The sequence below is a fragment of the Ceratotherium simum genome, chromosome 12 (assembly GCF_057802395.1).
Source record: "Ceratotherium simum simum isolate JZ-2026a chromosome 12, ASM5780239v1, whole genome shotgun sequence".
NCBI classification, from domain to species: domain Eukaryota; kingdom Metazoa; phylum Chordata; class Mammalia; order Perissodactyla; family Rhinocerotidae; genus Ceratotherium; species Ceratotherium simum.
Genome location: NC_141911.1, coordinates 10,113,934 through 10,138,616, shown reverse-complemented (window position 1 = coordinate 10,138,616; position 24,683 = coordinate 10,113,934). Strand labels below are relative to the sequence as shown.

At 39.0% G+C, this 24,683-nt stretch overlaps 1 protein-coding gene across 4 annotated transcripts in view; it reads right to left on the bottom strand.

The window, feature by feature from the left end:
- Nucleotides 1-24,683, bottom strand: part of MSRA (methionine sulfoxide reductase A) — a 392,963-nt gene that overhangs the window by 99,744 nt on the left and 268,536 nt on the right. For all 4 annotated transcript variants that reach the window (XM_087437390.1, XM_087437388.1, XM_087437391.1 and 1 more), the window contains one exon: nucleotides 284-390. In XM_087437390.1, coding sequence (XP_087293516.1) covers nucleotides 284-390 — 107 coding nt within the window. The remainder of the gene's footprint in view (nucleotides 1-283; nucleotides 391-24,683) is intronic.

Below are 24,683 nucleotides of genomic sequence, written 5' to 3'. Positions count from 1 at the left end.
TCAGAGAGAGACAAAGAGAGAGAAAGAAAGACTATATGTTAAGCTACATATTCATTTGGATGAGTTGATTTTAAATAGAAATACATAAGGGCCTAATCTTAAAATCTCATTTTGCACATTTATGAAGCAGAGTGGCTCTATTCCAAAAGGCTGACAGAAATTTCCCAAAAATGTGCAAATGGAACACAGTGCCAGGTGAAAAGAACCAGACTCTCTCTTTACAGGTGGGGCGCAACCTGGCAGGGGCCGACGATGGGGACCCAGGAGCGAGAGGAGACCCTACCTTCTGGTAGTCCTCTTTGGACCTCAGGGCCACCTCCATGTGGTCGGCGGAGGTTAGGTAGATGGCTGAGCGGTACTGAGAGCCGTAGTCTCTGCCTTGGCGCATGCCTGGGAATGTGGAAAGTAGAGACGATTACTGGGATGGACTGGGAACAAGGCCAGTGTCACATGTTCTCTGTGACTTGTGTGCTGCTAAGTGCTCGTTTTAATTTCATCTTGACACCACACACCTTAAATAAGCATGAAATGTATCTCTTTTGCTTTGCCTATTTTAATTACAACAAATATCTTTGAACTTAGGTAAATTTATCACAGGTCTTGGGTCATAGCAGATGCTCTATAAATATGTATTTTTCTATGCATATATTTAAATCATAGCCTATTCCATTTATCACTTGCAGAGCACTGTGATACACATTATTTCTTCGGATCCTAATGAGACACCCTGTGTGGCGGGTATTGTTGGCCCTCACTTGGCAGATAAGGAAATGGAATAATGTATGTGTAAGTGCCTGATACTGCTTGGCACATAGGAGGTGCCTATAAATGACAAAGTGATGCTCATCAAGTTGTAAGCGTTTACCTAACGTCATACACCTAATCAAAGGACAACCTGGGACTTGAACTTAGCCCAGCGTGTTTTCCACCTGTTGCAGCAGCCCAAGTGTAGGTGCTGGTCAATTTCTATCTGGATAATGTAGTCCCCCAAGTTAAACAGCCAAAGGCTTAATATAAATCCTCTATAGATCTCCATGCTGTTGTCATAATGAACTTCACACATGTTTACTGCATCATTCAAGAATCAGTTTCAGTTTTAACAAGTGCCCCAAAACTCTTCCAATAGAAGATTCAATCTTCCAAAAAGAACAGTTTCAATCTTTCACACACATGCAAATCACCTGGGGATATTGTTAAAATGCAGGTTCTGGTTTAGCAGGTCCAGGGTGAACCTGAGAGTCTGCATTTCTAACCTGCTCACAGATGGTGCTGGTCACCAGACCACACTTTGAGTAGTGAGGGTTTAGCCTGTACCCAGGTATTTTCAAGGTTCCTTTATAATCAATCAGCAACATTTCTAATTCCAATAATGTGGTGAGGAAAACCTGAATCTTCCAAACGCCCTTTCTCGAGTATGCCACGTACAATGCTCCTTCCACCCACCCGTCATGCACACACTTCTCACTGGACCCCTATTCAACCTTCAAGACTTAGTGCAAGTATCTTCTCTCTGCAAAACCTTCCCTGACGGCACCTCACAGCTGTGACAGTCACTGACTCCTTTGGGCTCCATCGGGCCTTGCGGGTCCCTCTTAGAGGTTTTATTGCACTGCATTGTTGTTACGTGGTTCCCTCTCCTCCTCTGTGAGCCTTCCAGAGGGCAGAGCTTTACAGCCATAGGACCTGGTGCAGCATCAGACAGAAGGATATACTTTCACAAACATGTGTGGCTCGAAGAATATATGAGTTTATATCTGGTGATCCAAGACCCTGCAATCAACACTGGAGTCTGAAGCAATCGATCAAAGTGCTTTGTCACATTGACTTTGTAAATGTAAATATAAATTCAAATGTAAATAAAATGATCTTTCTTAAGAGCTATAGGAAAAGCTACAAATGAGCTCATACGTTTGACTAGTAGAGGTAAGTGCAGCAGCTGAAGACACCAAAGGTTCGCTACAGCAGTTCACGGACTGACAAGCCAGAATTCATAATCAAAACTGCAGGCCAAGAATAGAGGTTTAAATGGTAACAAACTAGTAGGATTTAGGGTTAAGCCATAGGCTGTCTATGGTGTGTATGTGTGTGCGTGTGATGCCTACTTGTTCACACCCCCAGCTTAGCTGACTTCCTGAAAATCCCATTCTGCCACCTTCAGAGTCCCATCCTCTCCTCGACGCACAAAGGTCACATGGGGTCCATAAACTAATTAGGGCTTAAAGAGTCAATACCAATAATGACATCAAAATATTAATTTAACAATATATAATAAAAATAAACCAGCCCATGCTTCCAATAAGCACTGTATAATACAAAATTAGGATACCTATTTTATTTCTGTGTAAGTTGTATATTCATTTAAGTACTATAGTATTATTATTATTATTATAGTATACAATATATAAGTATTATTACAGTATAAATATTATTTATAGTATATACTATATAAGTATTATTATAGTATACATATTATTTATTAAGCACCTAACATGTACCAAGTGTTTTCCAGATGCTGAGGACACAGCAATGAATAAAAGCAAACCCTACCTTTACAGAACTCACATTCTAGTGGATTCTAAGAGACTGGATAAATATACATTCCAGAGTGGCACTTTGGCTATATTATTTTTTGCTTTCTTCAATTTTCCTTTCTTCACTTACAAGTAGGGCTCCTCTTACATGACTGCTTCCCATCCTTTTGTGCATAAAGACACAGTTGTAGCATTATTGTTCCTTCTGAAATATTCTCCACGAAGAAAAAAGATTGCTGGATGGCTGATTTTTGGTAAAATCTGATCCCTCCATTCAGCACAAGATGCAGAAAAGCAGGGTCTCCATGCAAAGTTGTTTAAATCTATTTAAGTTTTCTTTCTTTTGAAAGAGAAATTAGTATGTGAGTAAAAGAGAACGGGCAGGTGTGATTTATTTATATTTTTCAACAAGTTTTGCTAAGGGTCCATATGCCTTGTACACTGAAGACAATAAATATCTGTGTGTTTGGTTGAAGGTCTTTGAATTATCATAGAATCATGGGAAATTGTTGCTTATGGATAAAAATAGGCTTTTTAGCAAACAAGACGGGAATAATTAAGAACCATTCCAGGAAATGGTATAATAGTGGGCTCTTCCACTGATCATATTTTCACAAATATTCTGGAAAAAGAAGTGCACAATGAAACTCTTAAGTTTACATCCATATTTAGAGCTTCTCTTGTAGTGACATGACAACCAACGGGTAGAAACATCTGGAAGATTTCACAAAATTGTGTGGTTGGGCAGAAAAGATGCACATGACTGTCATTCTAGGCAACTATGTAAGGCAATGCATTTCTATAAAAAACAATCCATGGATTAGTTATGTAACTACAGGTGTTACTACCACTGCCATCCAGGATGGGGATTTATAGACCCTTCCCTGAAGCCATGATCCCCTGATTTAAATTCTAACATTATCATCTGGTAATTGTAATACTACAATATTGATATGGCTCCTGTCACTGCTGTCCTTGTCTTCTTTGTGCACATTTGGGCTGTCCCCAAGTCACTCTGGGCAGCTTTAAAGAGGAGTAACATCGTGGGCGTTATCCACAGCTCTGCCCCAGACTCCCTGCACTTTTCCCTTTGTATGAACCCAAACTGACTATTTATCCATTGGGAAGATGGGAGTTATTCACAGTTACAGCCACCATCTGCAGGTGGAAGTCTTACAGATTTGAATTTATAGCCCTGACCTTCTGATCCCAACCCTTCTTGGATGTTTTAATGAAACTAAAAGCTCCCCATGTCAGAAACAATACACACTCTCTTCCTGGTCACTATGGCTAAACCCCTGCCTGGCCAGGAAGGAAGACAAGAAAGTGCTCAAGAGATACATTAGGGTGTGGAGAGAAACATCAAAGCCTTTATTTGGATTTCCTTGAACCTTGAGTGATACTGGACAAGGCATTAACCCTCTGGTCAACTCAGGAAAAACAATGTTAATTTGATTGAATTTTTTTCCATCCAAGTTCATCTGGAGGAGAAGGTATAGTGTCTTAAAACAAAACTACACACATATCCATATACTTGTCTGTGTGTTTGGTTAATTCTAATGCACGTACCTTTCAGTTCACTGATGAGGGGGCTTATTAAATGGATAGGAGCTTGAAATTTAGAAGCAGATGATTCACTGGGAAATCTGATTTGATGTTCAACAGATTGAAAAACCTACAGAACTATGGATTTTCTGTTCTTGTTATTTTTAATACATTGCATTTATAAATGTTGAGCATCATTAAACTTTTCACCGTTTCTTTCAACCTCCATTGGTTTATGTTATGAATGCAAAACAGTAATTCACAGGTGAGGAAAATCTGTTTACTAAATCTTGTTTACTAAATCTCTTGCAAGAAGCCTAGGACTTAGAGCTACAAGATCTTAGTTTTAAGTCTGACTCTGCCACTGACATGTTTTATGCAAATTATCTAATCTTTCTGAGCCTCAAACGTTATTTGTAAGACAGGGATTATAAGGGCCTAACCTGTGGGTTTGTTGTAAGGAGTAAATGAGATGAAAACTATAAAGCACTTTGTTGACTATAAAAAAATTACATAGGTGTTAAATACTTTTATTTTTACAACTTTTAACACTCTTAGGACATTTCAGGACACCTAGTTTGAAATAAAAATAACAAATGACATCACACAAGATACTTTAGGAGTAACCTTTTTTCCCCTGAAAAGTATTATTTATACTGATCTCTCAAATACCCACACAGCGGAGGACACAGATAAATCCAAAGAGGATCAACATTCATTTTATGTGTGTATAAATGTACTATTTAGTGTTTAACTGTTTATTACATTTTTTTAGCAGAATTATCTTCCTAGTTAAATTTTTACCCTACTAATCTCCAGCCCTGTTCTTCATTTCAATTGATAATAAACCTAAGAAAGAGAAAAAACTCTTTGAGTGAATTCTCCTGTCCCTACTCCCACCCATGAAGAGTTTTCCAATGCAATGTCCTCATTCTTGGTCTCTGATCTAAAGTTTGGAAAAATCAGGCCTGTTGGCATTATCTTGTATCTTCTGAGCTCATGGCCACTGGGGTACTAGATAGGGGGAAAGACAGACCTGCAGAATGGTAGAAAGAAACAAAAACAATCAAAATTCATTGAAGAAAATAGTCTAAAAAGCCCTTTTTTTCTGACTGCCTGCCTTCTTTCCTTCCTTCCACCCATTCATCCATATTTTCCTATCTCAGAGAAGGTACTAGGCACAGGGATTCAGAAATAAGACACAGTCTCATTTTTCTAGGTCACACTAGGTCACCTTCCTAGTACAGTAAAAGGAAATAGATGGAAACCAATAAGCATATCAAGTGTTAAAGATGTGTCTTAGTCAGCTCAGGCCGATAACAAAATACCATAAACTGGGTGGTTTTTCAGTGACAGAAATTTATTTCTCACAGTTCTGGAGGCTGGAAGTCAAGATGCCAGCCAGTTCAGTGCCTGGTGAGAACCTTCTTCCTGGTTGCAGACAGCTGTCTCCTTGCTGTGTCCTCACATGGTGGAAAGAAAGCAAGCTGGCTCTTTGGCTTCTTCTTCTAAGGGCATTAACCCCATTCATGCAGGTGAAGCCCTCATGACCTAATTACCTCCCAAAGGCCCCACTTCCCAATACCATCACATTGGGAATTAGATTTCAACATGTGAATTTTGGGGAGACACAAACATTGAGTCCATTAGCAAGATGTTATGGGAAAAATCTGGGCAAATTAGAAAAATGCAGGGGTTCAGAGGAAGGGGTGGGTAAATTCACCTAATCAATGTGGGAGGGGCCTAAGCCCTGCAAGGTTGTATAGAGGGAGTGACTCTTGTCTTGAAAGAGTGGTAGATGGGCATGAGGGGTGAAAGACATTCTCCAGGAGGCCAAAGAACAAAGGTAAGGTTTATGGAACAGTATGGTGCCTTCAGGGACTTGGAAGGAACCTGACTGCTTGCAAAAGCAGCAGCAGCATGGTCAGCATCTTCGTCAAAGCCCTGGGGCACATCTTCTCAAGAAGGAGGAGCACTTTACTATCAAGCTTGAAGCCCTGATGAGAAAACCAACATCTAGGAGCTGCTGGAAATACAACAAGTGGTCCTGCCTGCCTACTCATCGAATCACAAAATAAATGAAGTATTTGACTGTTATAAATTGATCTAAACAGCCTTTACGATGCTGTTCTCCAGAGGGCAAAATTAACCAAAATTGTATTTGGAGAAAGGACAGAAAAATGTCATTGAGAGACAGAGAATTCCTCTTTGTCTTTTCTTTTTCTGCAAACAAGTATGTTCTCTCCAGTATAAAGTATTCATATAGTGCCAACTGTGTACTCAGCACTATGGAGGCTACAGAAGAATTAGGTTATAAGCCTTGATTCAAGAAATAGCCTGGAAAAGGGAGGGAGGGAAAGGAACAGTTATGAGCTTGACCCTATACTTCCCTCTACTGGGTCTTTGCCAACACTTCTCATTTAATCCTCACATGAGCCCTGTAAAGTAAGTATTCCTAACCTTCTTTGATACAAAGGAAGCTATGAATCAAGGACATCAATGTCACACAGTAGGTAAATGGCTGTCCTATGATTTAAATCTGGATCGACCTGACAGCAAAGCTCTTTCTCCTTTCAAAACTGATGCACTAGAAGTTAGAGGGAAACAATCAAGGACAATGGAACACAGTGCCCCACAGGTGTTGTATCTGGTGGGGAGAGGCGCATCACAGCCTAAGGCCAGGGAATAACAACAAGCTTGGTAAACACTGAGGACTGTGAAGAGACAGGACTGGGTTCTGTCAAGAGGCCTGGAAGGAAATAAAGTTGCTCAGTTAAGCACAAGGCCACACAAGCATCTTGAAAGGACACACTGGGGACCAGAGATGTATGGAAAGATCAGTCTGAAAAGAGCCACAGAATCATGATAATCATCAAAAATCCAGAACTCTCTTTCACACAGATTCAACAAGTGTTACCAAGTTCACTGTGCCCTTCACTTGGCTTTGGAAAAACTAAGAGGATAAATTATTGACATTATTTGAATGTCTTCATGTCCCAGGAAAGCAAGCAATAGGTTTGCTGTAGTGGGTGAAGAGAGAAAAACTGGCTCAGAAACAACATCTTGTGCTTAAAATTCTTCCATAACACTCTCTAAACTGATTAATGAGGACTGGGCTTTGGGGCATTCTTGAAGAGGACTGACCTCTTGGCATCTACCAACTGTTTGAGATTTCTCCACCCACCTTCTCTAATAAGATCTGAAAGGGACAAACCACCCTGAGACTGCTCTAAAATTTCTCTCTCTCAGCAGAGCCAGAGAAAGCACTGGAAAACAGAGGAATGCTTAATCTATAAAGAAGCAAAAAGATGGATGAGGTCTCATCTGCTCAGTGGGCCTTCTAAACTTTAGCTCATCCTTGGGTACTAGCCCTACTTTATACATTCTGACTGGAGAGATGAGAAATATGCTTGAACATGGGAATTGTAAAGGGAAGTTCACACTACGAGTCATGAGGTGATTAAGAAATTCCAAGAGTCACCAGCTGATAGTGAACATCAGGGCAGTTAAGGACATATTCCTAAAGGTCTGGAATTACTAACTCTGTGTTAGGACACTTCAAAGGAACATCTCATTAGAGGACTACCATGTTGGTTGCATAGACAGGGTGACTCCCACCAGGATGAATCTATATTCTTCTCTTCTATAGACTGTTGCCAAGGAAAAGTGGATCCTGACCCACAGTCTGCTGCACGAAGCAGAGAAATCAGCATGGGTCTTGTTGCGAGACAGTTCTGGATTCCAATTCCAGCTCTGTTGTTTACTGTGTAACCTCAGCCAAGTTACTAGACCTATCTAAGCTTCAGTTTCCTCGTTTGGAAAAATGGGGATGATGACACATACCTCACTGGGTTGTTAGGTATCTTACATAGGAGCTCAGTAAACATATCTCCCTATCTACTTGTGAATTCTATTGCAGAAATTCAAGGAGGAGAATTTCTTAACACACTACTTAAGAATTTAAAAATTCCTCAGTTAACAAAAGAGTTACTAAGCATCTACCTCAGTCTAGGAACCTTGCTAGGGATTCAGCTAAAACACAGACCAATTACCCTGATTCCAGTCTCAGAAAATTTCTATAACATATCATCCATCAGATAAGAATGAAGAGAAGCAAGATATGATCATTAAGGATAAACACAGATTTATCTAGAATCCATGCTTCTTAACATCTCTGGCCTCAGTTCATCATTTACACAATTAAGGATTTGGGATAGATCCTTTTAAAACCAGTTTTATTGAGGTATAGTTGACATGCAATAAATGGTATATAAAGTGTACAATTTGATTCATTTTATGTTTTGTATATGGTATGAGGTACAGATCAAAGCTGTTTTGATTTTTTTGTTATTCTTGTGTTTTTTTGAAAATGGATATACGATTGTTCCAGCACCATGTATGGAAAAGACTATCTTTTCTCCACTTTACAGTCTCTCTACCCAGACTTTTGTGCTCTTTTTGCCAAACATTTTACTTCCACATATGTTACAACTCTCAAAATACACTGTTATTATTTTTGCTTTAAACAGTGGATTCTCTTTTAAAGGATTTAAACCCTTAAAAGTCTTTATATTCAGCTAACACGTAGTTAATATTTCTAGCACTCTATCATTGTGTAGATCCAGATTTCCAGCTGGTATCATTTTCTTTCTGCTTGAAGGACTTCCTGTAACATTTCCTTCTAGCTCAGGACTGCTGGTAATAAATTCATTCAGCTTTTGTACATCTTAAAAGGTAGTTCTCCATTTTTGAAAGATATTTTCACCAGGCAAAGAATTCTAGTATGACAGTTCTTTTTCCTGTCAATACTTGAAGATGTTGCTCCACTGTCTCCTAGCTGCCATTGTTCCCGATAAGAAATGTGCCATCTTCTGTATCTTTGTTCCACATATAAAATTTACCTTTTTTCATGACTGCTTTTAAGATTTTCTCTTTACCAATGATTTTAAAGATTTGATTATGATGTGTCATGATGTAATTTTATTCATGTTTCTTATGCTTTGTGTTCACTTAGCTTCTTGAATCTGTGGTTTTATAATTTTGATCAAATTTGGAATTTTTTCTGACATTATTCAAATTTTGTTTCATCTTGCACATTGTAGTTTTCATCTCTTGAAGTCTTTTTTATATCTTCCATCCTTCCATGTAACATGTTAAATCTTTCCTCTAGCTTCTTAAACATATTGAACACAGTTTTAACTGCTTTAATACTCTTGTCGCTAGTGCCATTATCTGTGTCATGTCAAGTTTGTGTCATTTTCTTTTGATTGCTATTTCTCATTATAGATAGCATTTTCCTTCTTGTTTGCATTCCTGGTTACTGTTTATTGGATTCCAGAAATTGTGAATTTTATCTTGTTGGATGGTAGATATTTTGTTATTCCTACATATATATTCATATTCTTTGTTCCGAGATGAGGTTGACTTACTTGGCAAAAGTAACATATTCTTTAGGTTCCTGCTTTCAAGCATTGTTACTTTGGACCAGAGGAGCTTTTAATGTAGGTTAATTTCCCCACTAATGAGGTAAACCCTTCTGAGTACTCTACCTAATGCCCAATGAATTTTTATATTTTCCACGCCGACTGGTGAGAACAGGCAGTATTCTCAACCCCATGTGAGCTCTGGGAATTGTTCCCTCTAATTCTTCAAGGTGGTTCTTTTCCTGGCCTCATGTTGTTTAATGATACACATATGCTGGCCAGTACTCAGACAATTACTTACGGGAACCCTCTGCAGATCTCCAGCGATCTCCCCCTGAACATTTCTCTCCTCCCTTCTTCCATTCTCTGAATTCTACCTTCCTCAGCATCCCTGGACTTCCAGCTCCATCTCCTCAACCCATGGAGACTGCAAGACTTGGCCTGGGTTCTTCCTCCCTGCTCCACAGCCTAGAAACTTTCTCCGGGAAATAAGATGGGGCAATTGTAGGATTTATTAATTTGTTTGTTTGATGCCCAATGTCTTGAGAACCATTTTTTCATATAATTTGTCTAATTTTTCAGTCGTTTCAAGTGGGAGAGTAAATCCAGTCCCTATTACTAATTTTTGATCATAAGCAGAAGTCTTTGGGCTAAATATTTTCTAAATATTTTCTAGTCCAATTTAAAAAATCATTTATAGTTAAATAAAGGGCATGGGGACACAGACAGACTGAAAAAATTCCTTTAGGTTTTTGTGGGGGGGTTTTTTGGTATTTTTTGTTTTGTGTTACTATTCTGTTAATAAATGGATTCTTTAAATTTATTTCAGGAAAATAACTCAGATTAAAAATTCATATAAACGGTGGGGCCAGCTCGGTGACGTAGTGGTTAAGTTCGGCACTCTCCACTTCGATGGCCCAGTTTCATGGGTTCAGATCTGGGCGCAGACCTACGCTACTCATAAACCATGCTGTGGCGGCTACCCACATACAAAATAGAGGATGACTGACAACAGATATTAGCTTAGGGCGAATCTTCCTCACACACACACACCAAAAATTAAATAAATGGCATCTGGATAGTGACAAATATTTTTAAATTGCCATCGTTAACCAACAAATTAATTTTTTCTATTTTTTACCCTTTTGTCTTCATCATTTTTGATCACTCTGCTCCATCTGACAGTGTTAACAGCACCCTCCTTCCTTAAATGCTTTCCCCTTGGCCTTGTAACTCTACATTTACCTAAGACTTTCACTATTTCTTGACCACTCTATATTTATTTGCTTTTCCATTTTTCCCCCTCGTCCTCCTTACTACGGAGGTTCCTGGTTCAGTCTTTGGCTGTCGCCCTCCTTTCCATGTGCCCTCCAATGGAATCTCCCCTTTCTACGCTGAGAGCTTCCAAATCTAAATTTGTGATCCAAGCTCTCTTTCCAGCTTCACATTCTGTTAGACATTTACATATCTCGGCTCCATTGTCCCTCAGTTCTCACCTTGACTTCATTATCTTTTATTGTCCCCCACCTTTCTCATCTCTATCAACTGACATGATCATTCTCCTAGCAACCCAAGCTTTCAATCTTTAAGTAATCCATGTTTCATTTGAAGCCTCTTCTATACCTTAAGCCAGGCAGTCACCTAGCTTTAGCTTGTTTTCTGTAAAATCCTTCACTAATGTTCTTCTTTCCCTTTCCCTGATCTAGACTCGATACCTAATTGAGTGTGACGATAAAGCCAGGATGAACACCTAGCTCTTCTGTAGAGCCCTAATTCAGGGTTGCTTAACAAATGCTTCCTGGTTGTTTCTGGTTGTGTAGGTTGAATAAATGAACTGGTAATAGTGAGTCATTTCACTACAAAATCCCATCACTGCTTCCAGAACTGCAAGCCTAATATTTCACTCCTCTTCTCATGAACAAAGCCTAAGGGGCATCATTTTTCAGATTTTCCATTCTCAGAGCAAAGTGAACGTAATGCTGAAAAATGACAGAGGTCTGTGATTCCCTCCTATAAACACACTCAATTTCATAATTCTTACACTAGACCTCTAGTTTCCACTTGTTTATTATCCCTTTCAACTTTACGAAAGCCAATACATTGGTCAGTTGTTTTCCATATCAATATTCACTCAAGTGAGATGCCTTTGAAAAGTAAACTGAAGGCAAGTAAAGTAAAATTTCCTTCAAATAATCCACTAATTTAGAATATAAATATGTTTTTTAAACAAGGCAAGCCAGGAAATTACATTGAAATTTGGACTTCCATGTGATTTTGGCTGAGTGTAAACCTTCAGTCACTCTTTTGCATACCAGGAGATGATAAACCATCAGCAAGGGAACATGTTAACTAGGTCATTTGAGGGAGGGAAGAGTACTTGAGCTATTTTAAAGAGGGAAAGAAATGCTAAAAAATTAACTAATATACTAGAAATGAAATTTAAGTGCTTTTAAAGACACTGTTGGGTAACTAAACTGTTAAAATGAAAGACTGACTACCAAGGATTCTCTCTCTATCAGGGTTTCTTCACCCTGGCGCTACTGACATCTCGGGCTGGGTAATGCTTTGTTGTGAGAGAGAGTCCTGTGCATTGTAGGATGCGTAGCAGCATTCCTAGATTTTATCCACTGATGTCAGCAGCATCCACCCAGTTGTGACAATTAAAAATATCTCTCGACACTGCCAAATGTCCCCTGGAGGGCAAAACTGCCCCCAGTTGAGACCCACTGCTATATATAATGGACCACATCTTCTGATATCATCTCTTTCAAAGCCTCCATTTTCAAGGCAGCTAAATGAAGCAACACGTATGAAGTGAAACGTTAAGGTGGGTGGAAACCAATAGTTATAAAAAGGGATCAGAGGTCTTTGGTATTCATATTTTGTCTGGATCCACTAATTTCAGTAGTTACCAGTGTGGTGTCATTTTTTTTTTAACCCTCTAATTCAAGAGAATGGAGATTTGCATTAGGGAATACAAGGCTTTTTTTTCTTTTCTAGTAAAGTAGCATTTTCAGTTACACAGTGAAAGTTTAAAAAGAAGGCAAGAAAGTATTACAGACTAAGTGAATAAGCACAAATTGAAATCAACATGTATAAAGTTTGAAAGAGGTAAGGTTCTCAATTGTATGGAAAAAGCAAGAAAAAAGTCTTTTTTGTTTCTTATTTAATATTTTGGGCAGGAAAAAAAGAAGCAGCATTACAGTTGTCATCATAATGTGTTTTCTGGTGACTATGGCATCTTACCGTATCTCTCAGAAGGTCTCATACCTCTCAAACATTAGTACAGTCCTATCTCATTGTACCAATTAGGAATTGATATCAGTTTAACAGAGAACAAAAGTAATTGTGTCTTCAACGAGATAGAATTATATTTCTTTTTCACTTAAAATGAGTGAAAGCTACTGAAGTAGGTGGTCTGGGGGTGGCGGGGTGGCTCCATGGTCACCAGGGACTAAGATTTCTTCTTTCTACTCAACTATCCTTAGCATATGGCTCTCATTCTCAAGGACATAAGATATGCTACTGCCATCACATCCAAGTTGCAGGCTAGAAGAAGGAAAAATAGAAGGACACTTCCTCTCACTTCGTCTATCTTTAAAGAGCCTTCCCAGTAGTTCCATGCCACACTTTCACTCATATCTGATTGGTCAGAACACAGTTACATGGCCACACCTCCAGAACTCCCCTGTCCCCACTGTGGAGCAGGTGAAGGCCACACTACCTGAGGCTACATCCTTGCTCATCTTCTTCCCTTTCCCTATCCTACTTCCCCTTCCCTCATTCCATTACAGGTTCTTTTATTTTTCCTTAATAAGTCACATGCACTGAATCCCTGTCTCAGGCTCTGCATCTAGGGAAACCTAGGACTTCAAGCTATTCAACTAGTTTTTCTCTCATTCGAGCTTCCTTACCGCCCACCTCTAGTGCTATGTTGTTTTTTACATTCTACCACTTCAGTTGTTTAGGTCTTTGGATAAACTCTTATTAGATATGTTTATTAAAGTATTATTAGACAAGTTTATTAAATTGCTATAAAATTAAGAGATTCAAATTCCTGTGGTCAACATAAGGTTTACACACACCTGAGGGACATTATTCTCAGAGAAAGATCACAGGCCTACATACTGCATTGGTCACACTCAGGATGGTATGTCTACATTACATTACTTGATTCTCTTTGTGAGACCAGCGTAAGGAGAAGCTTAGCTGCTATAACTCTATTTACTAGATTTTGAACACTCCCACTTGCTTCTTCAAAATTTATCTCAATGAAAAATGAAACAACCAATAAACGACTCAGAACCTCAAACATTCTAGGCACATAAACAGTCCCTCTACTCTTTGTTCTTAAACTGTCCCTGCCTCCACAGAAATGCACAAAAAGGCCATCTGTGTGCTGCGGTGGCACAGGAAGACCACCACAGATGACTGGCATTAGTGGAACAGCTTACACAAGTGCTGCTTCAAGGATGGCCTCCTGCCTCCTGCTGGAAAATAGAGCCTCTAAGGGAAAAACATCACAGTCCATGACGTCCTCCAACAGCTAGATGAGACCACACCCCTCACAGTAACAGCCGGCATTTCTTACCATTACCCACGTGACCTTTCCTGGCATACCTGCCCTTTAACTCAGGTGTTGGAGACAAGCCTTATTAATATGGAGCAATCTCACTTTATCTGACTGAAAAATTAATTCTATCAATTTTAATTGACATCTCATTTTAAATTTAAAACATTGAACAAATGGATGGATAGCCCTTGTTTCCTCATGCAAGAAAGGAAAAAAAGGAAAGCAAAGGAAAGAAAAGAAAAGAAAGGAAGAAAGAGGGAGATATATGTTATCTATTTGTCAACTACCTCTTTACTTCCTATGAAGTGTGAAAATAACTATCAGAGGAAAAGAAATTGGGGTTGAGAAACTATGATAAATGATCCACTATGAAACTGGCCCTTCCAGATTTAATAGAACTCTAATGGCCCATTTCAACCTCTGCCTGATAAGAATGTAAGCCATATCAGTTAAGAAAAACTAATTGATCCTTTTTCACTTCTCATGTCTGAACATTACACATCATACTTACAGTTAGTTACAATTACACACAAACATGCCTATTAAACTAAACACACCTTAACTACAAATATAAATAATGTTTGATTCAAGTGACCAACAGAATAGCTAATGATTCTAGGGCCCTTACTATGTGCCACTGTACTTTACTTATGTTTTCCAATTCTCCAAGTACATGGGGTATTATTATAAAACTCAAACCCATTTCCCAGGAGATAAGACTGATACTCAGAGAGAAGCTGAGTAACTGCCCAAGGCCAGTGCTGGATCTGGAACTAGCTAACTCCAAATTCCATGCTCTTAACCAGGACTATCCCAAGTTGTAAATAATATATCATTTAAGTAAAAAAAAAAAAATGAAGTAGAATGTAATGAAATGTGAAAGATATTATGTGGCTCTCTTCTAAAAGGAAATACCTGTGTTCCTTATCATTTTCACAATATTCTTTCTATTTTTTAAGAAAATGCATCTCAAGAGAGATAAAAGACTATTGCTATATAACAGAGGTGCCAAATATTCACTCTGTACCTAAAAAGAAAGTTTTGATTTTCAGCAATGAGAAAACATTACTTCTATAATCATAAATAAATTATTTTGAAAAGATGTGGTGATTTCTTCCTAAAAGATAAAAAAGTTATCTTAGTATAGATTTTGCTTCTATAAAAGGGAAATTCTATTTATGGCTGGCCAAAGGAAATGTTTTTAATTATTATATCTTTCTTAGAATGTCTGGGACTCCATATTCGTTTATGTTATAAACACCCAAGTTTGACCAAATAGTGAGTACTGAAATGTTCAAATTATCATCAAAATGTATAAGAAAACCTTCAAAATATTAAAATTTCTATAACCATTTCTTATCCAAATCTTAACGTTCTGTAGCAATGAGTCAGTCAAAGTACTCCACTACAGAACATTAGACATGAAAATGAGATTTATAAGATGTTTACATTTGAATCAGTACCAAGCACACATGTACACACACATTCACAAAGCTGGCCCTTCATCATGGACATTGTTCATATTATTAGCAGAAGTAGCCATCACCATATTAACCTTTGTAATTTCTGGATCTGATTACAGAAAGGTACATAAATGTACACAAGTACATAAAACAAATGCACACTTTATTAAAGTGTTCACATTAATATTAGCATATTATATATGTTGCTATATATAATACTATTAAATTACTTATCATAAAGTGAACACTCATATAACTACCACTCTTGTCAAAAAATAGAGCATTGCCAGCACCTTTGAAAGCTCTCCATGTGTCCCGAATGATGACAATACCCTCCTGCTCTCTAGCTGTAACCACACCTGATTTTTGTGACAATAATTTCCTTGGTGCATACACACAGCCAGAAAAAACACAGTTTAGCTTTGCCTGTTTTTGAGATTGATATAAATGAAATTATACTGTAGTTTTAATCTTTCAGTTACTATTATGTTCATGAGATTCTTCTATTTTCTTAGTTTTCAGTGCTTCATAATATCCCATTGTATGAATAGACCACATTTGATTTATCCATTCTACTGTTAATGAATATTACCAGCTTGGGGCTGCTAAGACATTCTTGACATGTATTCTGTTACACATATGTATGAGTTTCTCTTGAACACATACCTAGAAATACAATTGTTGGCTTATAGGCTTTGCATGTCTTCAACTTAACTAGATGCTGAACCATTTTCCAGAGTCGTGCTACCAATTTACAAACCACCCTCAATGCATGAGGGTTCCTGGAGCTCTAAATGCTTGCCAATTCATTAAAGTCTGTTCATGTCAGACTTTTTACTCTTTGTCAGTATGCTTAGTGTGTAATAGAATCTTACTTGATCTTAATTTGCATTTTCCTGATTAATAAACATTGATTATTATTTCATATGTTTCCTCACCACTATTCAAGTCTTTTGCCCGTTTTTCTATTCAGTGGTCTTTTCTAAAAAAATCTGTTGGAGATATTTTTTAAATCTATTTTTTATATATCCTGGATACTAATCCTTTGCCAAATGTAATCTCACTGTTTTTACATTTTCTTTATGTTTTCCGATGAACCACAGTGTGATTTTAATATAGTTTAATTTATCAAATATTTTCCTTTTATGGTTAGTGCTTTTTGTTTCTTGCTTAACAAATGCTTCTCAAGCCCAAGATCATAATGATATTATCTACTTGAAGTTTTGTAGTTTTGCTTTCACGTTTAGGTCTTTAATCTACTTGGAATTGACTTTTGTGCATGGTGCTAGGTAAAAATCCAATTGAATTATTTTCCGTATGAAAATCCAAATCGTCTTATCACTATTTATTAAAAAGTCATCCTTTCCCCAGCTCAATGAAATGCCAGGTATGTCATCTGTCCTATCTGTATACTTGTGGGTCTGTTTCTAGATTCTCCATTCTACTGCATTGGTCTAGTCATCTGTCCCTACAGCAAATTCACAGTTTTAATAACCATCGCTTTATAATAAATCTTGATATCTAGAAGAATAAGTCCTCCCATTCTCTTGTTCTTATGTAAGAGTGTCTTTGCCTTTCTTGAACTCTGGCATTTCCATATAAACATCAGAATCAGCTCTGAAGATCTGCAAAAATAACAATAGCAACAAAAATTGTTGGGATTCATGAATGAACTGTTCATTCACCCATTTGGGTTTGCACTGAATTTATAAAACAATTTGGAGAGAACTGACATCCTCACAAACCATAGGCACAATCCCATAGTGGATCTTCCAGCTGCCCAATCATTGAGCCAATGCCACATTTTTTAGAGTTTTAGTCTCATTCTACTTCAAGATACCAATTCCTGGTAAATAAACCAACCCTGAAATTCCAGTGACTTAACTTCTAGAAGTTTATTTCTTGATCATGCAAAGACCAATTAGTAAAAATGAGTTGGGGATGGTTCTGTTTCATGAACTCTTCAGGGGCCTGATGGAAGCTTAACCATCTTCAGATGTTACTACAAAGGTTTCCCTCAGCATCCACATTCAGCTGGCAGACAGGTGAAGAGAAAAGTTCAAAGATCACACAGGAGGTGTTTATGGGCCAGGCCTGGAAGTAGCAGATGTCATTTCTGTCCACATTCCATTGGCTAGAACTCAGTCATGTGGCCACTACAAGTGAGGATGAGAACTGTGTCCAGGTGAGGAAAGGTAAACAAGTTATCTGCCATATTTTTCAATGGTTATATATTTTGTTTCTTTCCTTGACTTACTACATGAGCCAGGACCACCGGCACAATGCTGATTAGAAATTGTAATGGCATCATTGGTTTCTCAATGTTTCACGGTTTTTTTTTTTTTTTTTTTAGGAAGATCAGCTCTGAGCTAACACCCATGCTAATCCTCCTCTTTTTGCTGAGGAAGACCGGCTCTGAGCTAACATCTATTGCCAATCCTCCTCCTTTTTTTTTTTTTCTTTCCCCAAAGCCCCAGTAGATAGTTGTATGTCATAGTTGCACATCCTTCTAGTTGCTGTATGTGGGACGCGGCCTCAGCATGGCCAGACAAGCGGTGCGTCGGTGCGCACCCGGGATCCGAACCCAGGCCGCCAGTAGCGGAGCGCGCACACTTAACCGCTAAGACACGGGGCCAGCCCCATATGTTTCACTGTTATGTATGAAGTTTTCTGTAGGCTTTTGTACATAGTCTTTATCAGATTAAGAAAGCTATCTTTTATTTGTGTTTTTAAATCATTTGTGATCATTTAAATCATTTTAAATCATTTAAATCATAAATTAGTTGTATTAAATACCTCTTCTGCATCTATTTTGATAATCATATTTTTTTTTCTCTTGTGATTAAGAGGGTACACTCCCCAGGTGTAGGGTACAGTGTTTAATATATGTCCATTAGGTCAAGAACTTTACTTGTGCTGGTCACATCCTCTATATACTTAATGACACCCTTAAAACTCAACTTGTCTGGGATTTGGCAAATTCCCTCAGAACAAAGGTGTTTTTACTCTTCTGCTTACCTGCCTGGGTTCCTGTGTTCCCTTCAATTTTAACCTGATAATTCCTAATAATTTTGTCAACTCTTTGAGGTGATGCTTTTAATATGTTTTTATATCTAATCCAACATTTTGAGTTGTTTGCATTGAGAAAGTTGATCTGAATAACCTAGCCTGCCGTTATCAGAACCTGGAAATTCTAGCTCCTGTCAATGTTATCTGCTCTGATTTTTCTCTTATCTAATTTAGTGCTCTTTTACATGAAGTCATGTAATTCTTCTGAGTTCATTTCTTTTTATTGATTTCATACCATTTCAGCCATTTATTCAAATTTTAAATGACCTAACCATTTTTATCTAAAATATGTGGAATTCTTCCTGGCTGAAAATTTTCAAAAGCCAGACTATTTGAACTTCTCCATCTTGCAAATCTTTAACAGGATTATAAAATTGTAACGGAAATTACAAGGAGCTCACGAGGACAGAAACTCTTCATTGGATAGTGTGCTGCTATTTCCAGTCATGGTGTATTGTGTTTGTTGGCTCACAGCATCGTGTAACAATGTGGGATTGTGTACCATAGCATGGAAAGAACACAGGTTTGGAATTAGCCCAGATCCCAGCTCTGTCACATAACGTACTAACTGGCTTGTGCCAAATCACTTCACCTCTCTGGGCCTGGTTGTTCATCTGTAGAATGGGTCTAAGACCACCTGCTCACAGGTTTCTTTAAGGATCAAATGGGATCACATGCACATAAGCACGTAGCACCACACCCAGCCAAGAGAAAACACCCAGTAAGAGTCTTTCATTCAGTCTGGAGGCACTAAACCCTAACAGCACTAGAACTGCAAAGGAAAAATGTTAAATATAAGCTCCATAGTATTATATGAGAGAGGGATTTGAAAGTGCAAATAGCACATTTGCAAAAAGCAAAGATACTATGTACATGTACGATAATGCTATGCAAGGAAAAGTGCGACTGAAAGAACAATTAATAAAGAAAAATATCAGTTAAATTCTTTGTCTCATTTTTTTCTGTTTTTGAAATTCTTAAAAGAATGAAATCCCTTTCAGAATTCATAATGCCGGGTTTGGGTGGTTTTTGCATTTTATATGTGTGCAGCTGTTCCTCCACTATAAGTATGCACATCTGCTCATTAGCAATACAATATAATTCCCACTGTCTAATTATTTGCAGATGATAGATTCCTTGTACATGGTCTAAAAAAAGGATAGCCCTTCAAAACTGGTGACTTATTAAAAAAAACTAACTTAAAAGGGTCAGCACAACCAAGTTCAGATATTAATTTGGCAAGTTCAAATACATGAACACCAGTACTTAATTGCCAACTTGATGAGAAACAGGAGGAAAATAGGATTTTTCACTCTCCAATTAATGTTTCCCAGTAGATGGCACAGGGGACTTGCTTCTCCACCATGCACCTGGAAAGAAGCCATGAGGCAAACCTGCTGAAGACGGAATGGACTAACCCCACCCCCAATCCTCTGGGAATAACCTGCCTATAGCAATGCGTCCTGGTGAGTGGGGAGGGGGATATATAGGGTCCAAGAGCACTCAATGAAGAAGAGTCCTTCGGGGGTCTCTAGTTCCAACCAGGGGCTGAGGAGCCGCATTAATCCTCTTCTCATGGCTCTGAGGGCTAAGGCACCAGGCCAGGGTATGTGGTCCTGGGACCCCCATGAAACCTAACACCACAGATAGGGTGGCCCACTGGGACAACCAGACAAAGCTTTCTGAGGACAACTGGGAGCTCACTGTGGAAGGGTGGAGGGTGGAGGTGGGAGGGAAAGGGCTGCTGTGGAGTTGACTGAGGATAAAGGGTATAAACCAAGAATAGGAAATGATCGGGGGTATTCGGAACATGAGCTGGGGAAAAACGATAGAGAAAAAAGTAGAGAAAGACTGGGGTTCAAGAAAGAGCAAGGCAAACAAACAGGAGCTGGTGACGTGGCTGTGACATACGAGGACGAGTACGGTGGCTGTTACATATGGCGTGTGCTTACCCTTTGCCTGGTACTGGGCTCTGCCCACCAGACTACGTTCCCTCATACATCCTGACACACACATGGGATAGGAACTGCTTTACAGATGGGGAAACTCATTCATTCCTTCAACAAGAAAATTATTTGTCGTTACTTTATAGAAGAGGAGACAGTTGATAAACAAGTAAATAGATAAATCATCCACCTTGCGATAAGTGTTAGGAAGGAAGGGGAGTGCAGCGGGAGAGAAAGCTGGGCGTGAGGGCTGCGGGGGAACTGCTTTAGTTAGGGTGGGCCAGGAAAGGCCTCTCTGAGGACACGACACTTAAGCGGAAGGAAAGGAGAGAGCCAGTCGTGCCAAGAGCTGTGGGCAGACTGAGCAGCAGGCAAGGCCTCAAGGCAAGAAAGCGTGTGTGTGTGTGTGTGTGTGTGTGTGTGTTCCAGGAAAGGAGGGAATGAAGGTCACAGTAACAGAAATGCACTGAATGGGGGTGGGGAGGGCTGGAGAAGTAGGCGTCCCTCAGTTAATCCCAGGCCATGCTGGCCATTGTGAAGAGTCTGTATATTATCCCAAAGAAAATGGGCAACCAGCAAAGTGCTTTAAGCAGGAGAGGGACATACTTTGTTTTGTGTTTTTAACAGGTCATTATGGAGATTGCCTTGGGAAAGGGCAAGACAGGTCAGTTAGGAAGCTACTGTAGCAGCCAGATGAGAGAAAATGATGGTCAGACCCACTGGTCAAGTGGAGACAGAGCGAAATGAGACATGGTGAGGTGTCGGGTAACCTTCCCGGACCACGCAGCAAGTACATGGCAGGCCTGGTTAGAGCCATATCTCCTCTAACCTCAGAGTCTACACTCTTAATAGATTTCATTACAGACATTTTAATTAGGGGAACATTTTAATTAAGGTCTTCAGAGGAGTGACTGGGAGTTCATAGCCAGCTCAGAGTTGAAAGCTATTTCAGTAAGGATATATGCTCAGCTGCTGGAGAAAAGAAAAAAAGATCTAAAACGAACCAAAATAACAGCAGGTTAAAGAAGACAGTTCTTGTATAGAGGCCAGCCTGGGATGGCGACTCTGGAGCCTTCTATCTTGTAGCTCCTCAATTACAAGGATGAGGCCCCCATCCCAGTGTTCCAAATAGTTCACTACAACTTGTGGAAAGGAGGAAGAGGAAGAGAACACCCCTTCCTCTAAGTGCACACAGCCCAGAAGTTGCACACCATCACTTATACCCATGCCCAGGTAGTCAGAATTCTGACACATGGCCATGCTTAGCCATAAGGAGTCTGGGAAATTTAGTTTTTATTGGTGGCTGCATATCCAACTAAAATTCCAATACCACAGAAGTGGAGAAACTGATATGGGGTCAACTACCAGTCTCAGCCAGAGAGCCTCTGCAGAAAGGCCATTACTGCCTCAGGAGAGCACTGGAGCAGTTCCCCCTCTGTGACCACAGTCCCCTGGGAAGGCCTGGAGCTACTACAAGAGGTCCATAAATCCAACTGTGCAGCAGGCATGGCCTACAGGCTGTTGAATGCACTATGCGTGTAAGCATTTCCATTTTCCAGAGGTATGTGACATCGTGTTGGTTAACAAAATAGGCATTCAATTTAAAGTGTGATTAAATTCATAGTAGCATTTTAATATATTGCTTTAAAAAGATACTAAGAACACAATTATTATCATGTGGGGGATCTATAAAAATATTTATCCTTAGAAGAAGTCCTTCTAGTCTAGAGGCTTGGACCCCTCTGGTGTCGGGGAAAGAAAATAGATGTGAGCTTTAGACGGAGCTGGGTCCACATATTGCCACCAACGTTAAGCAAGATTGTCAGTCTTCTAGAACCTCACTTCTTCTCTTCTGTTAAATAAAGACAATGAACCCCACTTCATAAGATTATGGTAAGGACTCAATGAAAGGATACAAAGGATCTATCACTATGACTGGCCCATAAGAAGAGCTTAATAGATGTTGCTATCCTTTCCCCCAAGATTGAGAAGAGTGAAACGGGTTGGAATTGAGAAGTCAGATTTATGGGATCAAGTGAGACAAAGCTGAAGTCTCTACATTGTGCACTTATGTACTTGTGGCTTGGCCCAATGTACATGGTCTGTGCCCTGTATCCCCATGCAGGAATCGAAGGACTAAAATTGTGTAATTTATGTACAGAGCATGCTAGGTAGAGGAATAGGGATCAAGCATGAGAGACTGAGATCTGATCTGATTCTTTTGATGACAGTGTCAGCAGCAAACTTAAGGAGCCTTCTATCCACCAGCCTCGCCACCACCACCATCAGCAGTTTCATCACAGAATGACAACATAAACAATGCTAAAATATTTCCAATTAACAGGAAGTATAAAAGAATCTTTATGGGAAGAAAACTCACACTTAAGTAGATGGAGGGTAAATATTTTCCCACAGAAATCAAGGGCAACGTGGATATAAAAATAAATAAATAAATCCAGTGAAATTGTATTGTTGTATTGAGAAGAACATAACAATGCCTGGCATTTGCATAGTACTTAACCATTTTCAAGTTATTTTCATATTATTTCATTCAATTCGTATGATAGCCCATGAAGTAAGCTGTATAGATGTTATTATCCCTTTTTCATAGATGAGAAAAGAGAGGTTCAGATTGAGTAAGTGTGTTGCCCAAGGTTGCTCAGGAAGAGGTCCAAGTGGAGCCAGAACTCAAATCTAAATCTCAAGTCCTGCCATGTTGCCTGGAGACTGGAGGAGTTTGGGGACTGCATGGTCACGAATGCGCACGCTTCAGTCTATTCTTAGAGGCCTGGAGTCCCATGAGTAAGAGAGAAAGCCAGAAGAGGACACATTAGCTTAAACAGTAGTATCTAAATGCTTCAGCAAAAGTACAGACTTTGTGGTAACTGGTAAATTAAGAGAAAAAACTATTCCATTTATTGGCCAAATGTATGATGATGCTATTAGATCTGTTACTTCATCTGACGCTACTTTATTGAGCAGCACTCTCTTAGGATTCACTGCATATCGGCTGTGGAATAACAGGTCTCTGGCCCTAGCTATATCTTTAAAAGCCTACACTTTCTGATAGCTCTCTTATCAGCTTTGCTTCCTTCAAGATGGTGGACCATGAGGACTTCCTCCTTCCCATTAGGGCAGATACTGTGAAAGCTGCCTTCAGTAGTTTGAAGCAGTGAAGAACATGCAGGATTTTCTCTGTCTAGTCTATGTCATGAAGATCTGACTTAATTGAGAGGGGACTTTAATTAAGCTTAAATTCTTGCTGTTTCTACTATGGTAGAACCTTGACATGAGCAAGAATCCCCACATTTGGAAATATCATTTTAGAATACTGCTTCTCCCACAAAATGAAATAAATTATAAGAATAAATGTAAATGGCCCCTTCAAATCATTAATGGCTTTATAAACAAGGTACTAAAGTCTTTCAACATGCTAATTAAAACACATTTCTCTTGAGTCACATTTCTGTTGAGAATCATGTGTTTCCTGGGCATATGTTCACATCAAAGTTCAACACCTACTCAAATTTTACTACAGTTTTGTCGTTTTGTTGATAAGCAATTCTGGTACAGGGAAGAACATTCCTCAAGTAGTTTTAGAAATCACTCACTCTTGTTTCTGAAAAGAACCTAGAATGGGCTATTGCTTCACAGACCAGAGTCTCCACCAAATCCAACACGTTGCTGTCTGCTGAAACGTCCATTTTCTGAGTAAGAGCAATCAGTCTTCCACACCTCTACTTCCCTCATCTGCTCCGCTCTACAAGTGCTGTTCTTTTCACTGGACAAGAGTCACTATGTCACTTCAAGTAGAAAATTAAGAAGTTGTCTCCTCATGCAAGGGAAACAAAAGAAAAAATAAACAAATGGAACTACATCAAACTAAAAAGCTTGTGCACAGCAAAGGAAACCATCAACAAAACAAAAAGACAACCTACCAGTTGGGAGAAGATATTTGCAAATCACATATTCAATAAAGGGTTAATATCTAAAATATATAAAGAACACATACATCTCAACAACAAAAAAGCAAACAACCCTATCAAAAAATGGGCAGAGGGTCTGAACAGATATTTTTCCAAAGAAGCTACACAGATGGCCAACAGGCATATGAAAAGATGCTCAACATCACT